This window comes from Alligator sinensis, unplaced genomic scaffold (assembly GCF_000455745.1).
Source record: "Alligator sinensis unplaced genomic scaffold, ASM45574v1 scaffold235_1, whole genome shotgun sequence".
Classification (NCBI taxonomy): Eukaryota; Metazoa; Chordata; order Crocodylia; family Alligatoridae; genus Alligator; species Alligator sinensis.
The window spans coordinates 1,187,588-1,197,193 of NW_005842042.1; the positions used below are offsets into that span (position 1 = coordinate 1,187,588).

At 48.2% G+C, this 9,606-nt stretch overlaps 1 protein-coding gene across 5 annotated transcripts in view; it reads left to right on the top strand.

Annotated features, from left to right (window-relative positions):
• The window catches only part of LOC102381801 (ectonucleoside triphosphate diphosphohydrolase 8-like), a 24,909-nt gene extending 15,377 nt beyond the window's left edge, over nt 1-9,532 (top strand). For all 5 annotated transcript variants that reach the window (XM_006022681.2, XM_006022680.1, XM_025203030.1 and 2 more), the window contains 4 exons: nt 6,272-6,532; nt 7,136-7,246; nt 7,656-7,793; nt 8,815-9,532. In XM_006022681.2, coding sequence (XP_006022743.1) covers nt 6,272-6,532; nt 7,136-7,246; nt 7,656-7,793; nt 8,815-9,006 — 702 coding nt within the window. In that variant the 3' untranslated portion in view covers nt 9,007-9,532. The remainder of the gene's footprint in view (nt 1-6,271; nt 6,533-7,135; nt 7,247-7,655; nt 7,794-8,814) is intronic.
• The last annotated feature ends 74 nt before the right edge of the window (nt 9,533-9,606 follow it).

Below are 9,606 nucleotides of genomic sequence, written 5' to 3' on the forward strand. Positions count from 1 at the left end.
AAATGATATTCATCACTCTTAGGCTTCTTCACAGGCAAGATGGGTGTGTTAAAAGCTGATGTGCATTCACGGAGAAGGCCATACTCCAGGAACTGTTCAACTAACAGCTTCACTCCTTTCCTGGCTTCCATCCGCATTGGATATTGTTTCACACATGGAGGCTGGGCCCCTGGCAAAAGTTGAATCTTTACAGGGTCAGCATTTTAGCCTTTCCGGGTCGATGACCTGCCCATACCCATGGAACAACAGCATCGAGCAGGGTTTGAGGGATATCCGGTGTACTTTCCTCTCGGAGAAGGCCGAGAAGGCAAGCCTGCAAATGCCACCCCTTTTCAGAAGGCACTGTTAAAAACATTTGCCCATCCTGGAACGACAACGTAGCATGCAATTTACAGAGGAGGTCTCTTCCTAAAAGGGGAACAGGGCAGTCTGGCATGTACAAAAATTGATGGGTGACTTCAGTCTGCCCAAGATTACAGGTCATTGGCTGTAAAAAAGGGTCGTGTTACTGCCTTCCCTGTAATCCCTACCACCGGCGCAGCCTTTTTACTTAAAGGTTTCAGTTTTTGAGTTAAGACAGAATGGGCAGCACCTGTATCAACGAGAAAATTTACCAATTCATCTTTGTCCCCTAGTTGCATTTTAACCAGAGGCTCATCAGGGGACACTGGGATCTGGGTTATCTTTCCCTCCCGGGCCTCCGGTGTCCTTCAATCTGAATCCCTTCCAAAAGCAAACAGTCCACTGCTCTCCTCTTTTTTCTTTTCACCTTCCCCAACTTTCCGACGGGGGCATTCCCGCCTCCAATGTCCTTTTTGTTTGCAATAGGCACACTGATCTTTCTCTAATGGATCCCGTCTCTGAGGCTATCTCCAGGATCCCTCATTTCTAGGTTTTCCCGTGATTGCAGCTGCCAGTAGGGCTGCCTGCATTTTTATCTTTCTCTCCTCTTTTTTTGTCCTGTTGCTTTTCCTGAACACTTTCTCGGTTAGTAAATACTTGGTAAGCAATATCTACTAGTTGGGAAATAGGCATACCTGTTGCTCCGTCTGTCTTCTGCAATTTCTTTCTAATGTCCGGTGCACTCTGACCTATAAAAATCATATTTACCATGCGAGCGTTTGATGTATCCTCCGGGTTCTCACGAGTGTATTGTCTGAAAGTAGTGTAAATTCTTTCCAAGAAAGCACTCGGGGTCTCATTTGTCTCCTGTCGGACCTCATACACCTTACTGAGATTCTGGGGTTTTTTCACAGCATCTCTCAATCCTTGGAGGATATATTCTCGATAGGCACGGATAGAGGTCATATCTTGGTCTGGTTTCCAATCTGGCTCCTGGGTGGGGACATGATTGTCCCTATTTCCTTGCAAGTTCCCTGCAGTAATCTCCTTTTCCACGTACTCACGGGCTTTGCCCACTACCATTCTCCTCTCCTCTGGTGTCAACAGGATATCTAAAAGAGACTGAACATCTGCCCAGGTTGGGTTATGGGTTTTGAAAATCATTTTAAACAGGTTATGTACCTTTTCAGTACCTTCTCTCAAGCTGGGGGTATTGTTCCGCCAATTATACAAATCTGATGTAGTGAAAGGAATGTGCACAAAGGTTCGACGGTAGGTTGGCTCCCCATCATCTTCTAGAGGCCCAGGTACCACTTGTTCTCTTAGGGGAAATACCCCATTTCCCTTCCCACGGCCAGGATCAGATTCCCTGTGATGTTTTCCCTTAACCCCGGAGTCTGCTCTTAACTGTACTCTCCACCCACCTCCCGGGGTTATATCAGGAGAAGTCGGGGAATCTGGAGATTGCCAAACACCTGACAGCCAGGGCTGGTGCTGTTCCAGATTCCTAGGTCGGGGAGTATTTTCAGTCTCCGCCTCGGGGGGGAAGAAGCAGGAAGAGCAGATGCCAGCAAGGAATCAGCTGTATCAGGAGGAGGAGGAGGAAGAGGAAGAGAATATGGTAAAGGCAGCAGAGGGGGAAGAGCCTCCGGCTCCGGACAGTCCAGGACAGGATTTATTAGCTACCAAAGTCATCTCACAGACCCCAACTCCCTCCCCCAGTCCACATTCCTCCAAAACCTTTCTATTTCTACAAAGAGACATAAACGCTTGCGCATACATCAATTCCTCCCATTTACCATTCTGCCGGCAGAACAAAATCAATTGTAAGATAGTATTATAATTAACACTTCCCTCCGGAGGCCAATGTTCTTGATCATCTAGCTGATAGCGTGGCCACGCAGTTTCACAGAAGAATTTAGCTTTCTTCCTAGTCATAGGATCTCCACCAAACTCTGCCCAATGTCCCAATGCACAAGAGAGGGGGGTACATTTCCTAACCTTACTGTTAATAGTACCCATCTCAGGGCTGCCTTCCCGGTCCTGACCGTCCGACTTACCTGGGATCCAGGGATCTGTTCTTAGTCCTCGTCCTCACAGGGGAAAAATCACTGGTCTTGGACTCGGGCCAGACAGAATACTTACAGAGATAATCCCAGGCAGGCGTGCTGACGGTAGGCCTTATGCCCTTTCTACCCTCTCACCCAGGTGCCTGTTACTGATACTTTCACTCTATGACTTTGCACCGTTAGGCTACTGCCGCCTCAGCAATCCAGCTCCCCCTGAAACAAAAGTCTCACCGGGAAAAGAGATCCCGGGGCGCGCCTGACATTTGATAAGGAAGAGCTGTGTCTGGTCGTCAGCTAGTCCGGGCAAAGTTATCTAAGGCAGTCCCATCTGGGGTGCCAAAAACTGTTGAGCCCCAGCTCAAGTCTGGGATCGTGCCCGGTATGCAAAAGCCAATAAAGATACCAGGGGTGAAAGTATAAAGATTTATTGCTAGCAATACAAGGTGCAAGCGGAATAATTTCACGTAACAAGCACACAGAGTCTTAATTATGAGCATCTTTTATACAGGAGTATTGGACCTTCATAAGCATTCTTGTTTGCTAATTGGTTATAAGGGAGTGACGCAAGGAGTTCTTTACTGCGCATGTCTCTATACCTGTGTTTTAGCTATGTATCTCATTTCCATACATGTATGTTTCATTAGCATACTTTCTCCCCACCTAGGGGTGTGAATCTTAATATTTAAATCAGCTCTTTGCCCTACTCCACTAATTCTATTTTTGTTTTCAAGTCTCCTTTATCTAAGACTGTCTTCTCCTTATCATTGCAATTGAGCATTAGTTACAGAACAGAGACTTTTGCTTGGGCTATGTGTAGTGGTTTCTAGGTCAAACCTAACAATAGCACTGCAGGTGTGGGACAGAGCAAACAAATTAAGGAGTCAATATTTAAAAGGATACAAAATACTATGGTCTGGAGTTGAGTGAATCGGACAATGTGTGCATTGCTGTGAGCAAACAGAACGGCCTTACCCTGCTGTTATGGTGGCTCTCTTTATTCTTTGAGCTGGAGTTTCCAGGCAGCCACTGATTTGTTCCCAATTATGTTAAGGAAACCCAACAGTTTGCCAGGTTTTTGCTGTAATGATTGCTTTTCAGGAAGTTCCCAGTAAATACAGTGTTGTTTGTGATTTACTCTGTTCAGTTTCAAAAACGTTGACACCTAAGCCATGAATCAGAATAATACCTCTCTGCTTCCGTGGCCAGCCACAAACTATGAAGAGTGTGCCATTGCATTCCAGCCTATGGGCTGTTCACAAACAGTCTGGTAAATGCTTCAAAATAACAGGGATGCTGCATTATAACTTGGGACCCAAATCCAATGGTGTTCCTGAAGTCTTGTTCACAGCAGCAACTAGACCAGCTATAGTGTGTTAAGTCAGTGCAGAGGCAAGGCTTGTGCACTCGGAAAGATGGGCAGACATCACAAAGGAGTGGTCTCAGAGGGCGCCCCCTGGAGAGATGTTACTACCCTGCTGCTAGGTTTGGCACGTGAGTGGGTGCAGGTGGGTGGGAGGCACCTGAGACCGAGCACTCTGGGCAATGCTAGGGATGCCAGTGTAGACCTATGCCCAGGGAACACCAAAAAGTTGTCTAGTTTGGAGGGCAGGGTCTCTTCATCCATATCACTTATTTCACTTAATAAGTGAAATGTCACTTATTTTATTTCCTCTCCTGTTGTCTGGTCCTTGAACTTCATTCTTTCCTAACAATCTAATGCAACGTCACATGACAAGCTGGGGAAAGGAGATCAACACAGGGATCCTATTGCTAAGTCAGCTACTTATCATAATAACACATGATTTATATTAACCCTTCACTGTGCAGCTAGTAATGGGGAGTTATGTAGGTTGTGGTAACATAGTTCTGGGCATGGGCGGATCCAGGAGTGGAGAGGAGTTGGGTGGTATGGTCCAAACCTCCCTTTGGCTGTGCTGGGTATGTGTAGTGAGCAATCTGTGCTCCCTGGATCATATGTGAGGTTTCTGTTGGAGCCACTGCTTTGGTGCAGTTCTGGGACCTGGGAGTGGCGATGACTGCTGCCTTCCCCCCCACCCTCCTGCATCCTTGCTTGCTGCACACTCCACCTTCCCACCTCCCAGATCCACCCATGGGGGGTGGGTTTTCTGCTTTGACCATGGAGAACGGCAGCCCCTTTTCCTCCTGCAGTCCCTTCCCTGCCAGCTTGTCCCACCAAGTCATCTCAGATGGGAGAAGCAAGAAGCTGTAAACATTGTTTTAATTCTTTCCTTGCAGTTCCCCAACATGCACAGGATCCAGGTGACAGTGGGACTGTCCTGTGGCCCCCCTACTTTGTACCCACACCAGAACCTGGATGGGGCTGGTGAGGAGTGTAGTGGATAAATGGGCAAATAAAGGCACCAGCAGACCTAGAATGACAGAAGGGCAGTGTTCTGCTGCTGTGGGGTTATTGCATTACTGCTGCCTACCAGGGGTGTGAGGCCTATGCAGTTCAGTGCCTCATGCTAAGGACTATGCTTGTGTCTAGTCTCCTAATCTTGGAGTTAGGCAGCAGGCATGCAAGAGGACTGAGACTTCTGTGGAGTAAACTGATAAATACTGCATAGTAAAAGTTAAGTGGATACATGATGCAAAGCCTTATATCAGTGTAAGTCTTCCTTATGTCAGTGTAAGCAGTGGCTCAGGAAGTTACCATGCTGTATGTGTCTTGTGCTTCTCTAGTCAAAGCAGATTGGTTCCCCACCACCTAGTGCCTATAATAGTGCCTCCTATGAGTAGCCAGATTGAGAAATGTGATTGTGTGACCACACCTTAACTCAAAGTAAATGTGCTATGGGGGTAAAACTTAGGTTAAATTACTCAGGAGCACATATGTTGCATGTTTGGGTCTCAGACACAATTGTACTCTGTGAAGAGGTAACTGTGAGTGCTTGGCTGTGCTGGCATTCATTCCTACCCTCCCTTTGCACTAACATTTCACAAGTTTGTATCCCCTCCTGGGCACTGTTCTGGTACTTGCAGGACCAAGGTCTTGGAACCTGTGCCCACACCCCACTGATGTGTTTCCTAAAGGGAATGGAAGAGATGGGCAAGCCAGCAGGAGAATAGGATGGAGGGGGGTCAGTGGTGCTTTCTGTCTCACAATCCCTTGCAGGTTGCAGCTGCAGGATGTGGGAGTATGTGATAATAGCAGAGTGGGGTGAGGCAGAGAAGGGGCAGCAGAGCAATGAGTCTTCCTGACTTTTCCATCGTCCATCTTTGCATCAGGTAGATGCTGTCTTGGCGCTCTTGAGGGAGAGGCTGGGGTTGGGTGGGTATTGTGACCTCTGCTATGAAGGGTTACAACAAGACGGGATTCTCTCTCTCTCAAATGCTATGGGATGTCCTAACCCCTCCTACAGATGGGTCCTTGTTTTCTTGTAAATCCTGAAAGATTTTTTCCATAATGAGTTAACCCACACTCTTGGGCATTTCAAGCTAATAGGCAGGGCCGGATTAACCCCTTAGTGAGCCATGGGCAAATAAACTCGTGGGCTTTGGGCCTGTTGAGATCCCCCTCCCCATCCCGGCGCTGCTGCCCACAGGGAGTGGGGCTTGGAACTGCTGCTAGGAAGCAGCCACCACAGTGGTGAGGCTGGCAGAAGGGAAGGGAAGGAGGCAGGTAGGGCTATTTGCATTTCACCATGGTGGAGGGAAGGACTGGGCCCCACCACAACTCAGAGCCCTAGGCATGTGCCTAGTTTGCCTATGTGTTAATCTGGCCCTACTAATAGGTTTGGCAGGGTTGTGGGTTATGACAAGTTTGGGTATCACCCCCACCCCTGACTTTCACCCCAGGCCTGTGCACTGCTAATGGGCCTCTCTTTCTCTCTTTCTAGGATAACATCACTGCTCAGCAGATTTCCCATCCATGCTACCCCGAGGGATATGAGATGAACATCACTACAGCTGCCCTATATGACAGTCCCTGTGTCCTAGCTACATCCACCCCCAGCAAGACCCTCACATTCAGAGGGACGGGGGTATCAGCTGAGTGCAGGAGCAGCATCCAGAAGCTCTTTAACTTCACTGCATATGGGGCAGGAAAGATGCGTGGATTCAGCGGGGTTTACCAGCCACTGGTGCATGGGCAGTTTTTTGTAAGGCATCATTCCCCACTATCTGGGTAGGGCACTTGGAAAAGTTGCTTTCTATTGCCTGATGGCAGAACAGCTAAGAAGAGAGAGGGAGCCACAGCTAAGTCCTTTCCCTCCCCACCATAAAATCACCTTTTCAGTTGGAGAGAGAAGTTTTATCCCTTCGTCAGAGTGTTTGCAACCCCCCCCCCGCCCCCCCCAGCAACTAAACCTGAGCAGGGCCAGGGACAAATACTAGATAGTAATCATGAGGCTGCAGAGGTTTGAAAATCATGCTTTTCTCATATGTATGGTAGTGGTGGCTGTTCTTCTCTCATGCAGAAGCATTAATTTAGCTATGTACTTACAAGCTCTGGGTTTGTATTATTGGAAATATAGTGATTCTAATCTAGAATGCAGTGAAATGAGCAGATTTTGCATTGCATAAGGGAGCATAAGATCTGGTCGCAAGGGGTTAGTGCACAGACAGTCAGTCGGGAATGGTGTCTGCTTTTAGTTCTAATGTCAATTCTTAGGATCATCACAGAATGACAGGAAAGTAGGTGCTCTCATCCCCTGCAGTTTCTCCTTGGGGAGGTGGTTTTAATCCCTCCTCTTGTTCCATAGGCCTTTTCTGGATTTTATTACACTTTCAACTTCCTGAACCTGACCAGCGGGCAATCCTTCAGCACTGTCAACACCACCATCTGGGAATTCTGCGCCAAAAACTGGAAGGAGGTGAGACCTAGTCAGGAGCTTCACATGGTTGTCTGCTGCTGAGTGAAACCCCAGAGTTGCAGGGCTAATGGGGCAAAGCAGAGGAGCTTGGAGTGGGTGGGATTTACCACTTGCTGAGATTCCCATAGCTCACACGCTAGGCAGGAGGTGAGTGTGTGGGGATGGAAGAGGGCAGTGGCCCTGCAGTGCTCTGGGGTCTGAACTATGTAACTACTAGACCTTCTGGGACTGAGTTCCAGCAGTGAAGCACACTGCAGGAATCAGCCTGCTGCTACAGGGGCTTTGTTCTAGTTTCCCTGCCTCAGCTGGGAATTCATGTGCGGTTGGCGTGAATGACTGAGCCAAACACTGATGGGAGCTGGGATCCTCCCTGCTTGCTGTCCACATTCTGTCATGCTGGCTCTTTCAGCTGCAGGCCAGCTACCCCCAGGAGAAGGAGGTACACCTGAGCAATTACTGTGCATCGGCCTTCTACATCCTGACGCTGCTACACGGCGGCTACGGATTCAACGAGCAAACATGGAGCAACATCCATTTCCGCCAACAGGTAGGGATTCATTGCTCAGGCTGCTGCAGCCAGCTGGCAGTAGCTGGCTCTTCTGGAAGTTGGATCTGAAGGCCACCCATGTGAAAGCTATGCCAGTTAACTTGAATAGCTCGGTGGTCTGAGGCAGATCATTTATGTGGGCTCAGTAATGTAATAATCTTCCCTGCAGGGTCTTAAGTGTCCTGTACTCCTGTTGATTTCCCCAGGAGTTGAGGGTACTCAGCATCACGCAGGATTATCTGCACCTGGCTGTGTGCTTGGAAGCAGCAGGCTACCTTGTATTGTCATGGGAAAGTTTTGCTTTCACTGCTGCCACCTAGCGTGTACATGCTTTCATCACACAGATTGCTTACAGACTGCTGTGGCGGCTGTATGTCCGGGGTGGGAAGGGGGAAACAGGGGATGTTTCTGAACACACCTGGGACATGGGGAGAACGGTGGCGGGGAGGCTAGGGGACATCCTGCCTCCACGCTGCTTTAGACATGCCCTCTCAGGCCAAATTCTTTCCTCATTTGCACTGGCCTAAATCTGAACTAGCTTTCAGCTGGGTGGTTTGAGGGCAACAGAGCAGGATTCAGCCACAGATCTCTGATGTGGGGCAGAAGGTACAGGAACATGGTAGGGGGGAAGGAATGAAGCAGCAATGCATGTTTATGAATAATAGCAGGCTTCTCAGGGAAAATGCACCTAACCCTTCCTCCAAAAGCAGGAGGAATCTTTGCTCCTATCACTTGTATGAAATAGCCAATAATGCTGCAGCCTATAAGCTCCAGTTTTGGATTCAGTAGTTGCCAGTCTCAAAGGAATATTGCCTGTAGGGAGGGAGATGATAGCTTGTGACCCTCACAGATCTCTATGCCCCTTGTGCTGATAAGGGCTGGGCTGCCCTTGCCTGGAATCCAAAGCTGCAGTAGCTCTCCTAAGGGGTTCACGGGGTCATTAGCAATGAAGCAGCTGGAACACAAGGCCCGATGCACTTGGTCAACACAGTAAAGCCACTCTCTGGGTGTCTTTCCTTAGGCTGGAAACACAGACATCGGCTGGACCTTGGGCTATGTATTGAACCTTAGCAACATGATCCCCACAGAGGCTCCGGAACAAGTGACAGGACACTGGCACAGTCTTTGGGCAGCTGCTGTCGCCTTTATTGTGCTGACCCTCATAGTGGGTCTGGTGGGCATCGCACTCCAGTTCCTCTGGAGTTCCAAGTAGCTGTCTGGATAATGGACTTAACCGCCCCTTCACAAATAAGAAAAGGAAACGTGGCTCCAGTGGGACTTTGTCATTTTCCACCATTTCAAGATATCTTTTGAGTTTATCCCTGCTAATGCCTACCTCTGAAAGGGGCAACTTGATCACAATCTACAAGTCCATCCATGGGGAAAAGATTTCTTATAATAGATTTTTTTTTAATCTAATAGACAAAAGTCTGAAAGATGAAGTCAAACAGATTCAGACTAGATGCAAGTTTGTTTGTTTGTTTTTTCCCAAGGAGGGCGATTAACCACTGGAACGTCTTATCAAGCCTGATGGTAGATTTTTCCATCCCTTAATGTTTTTATAGTGAGAATGAAAGTTTTTCTAAAAGGCACCCTCCACCTCAGCTAGAAGCTATGGGTCTGATGCAGGAATTATTGGGCAGGGCTCAGTGGTCTGCTTTATCCAAGAGGTCTGACTGGATGATAATAGTAAGCCTTTAGGGCCTAAACATCCATGAATCCCACTGCTGAAGACTCCTGCAACTTTGGGAAGAAGGCCAGCAGTTCTGACAGAGAGGAAGGGCAGATGAGAAGATATAGTTGTCTCGGTACC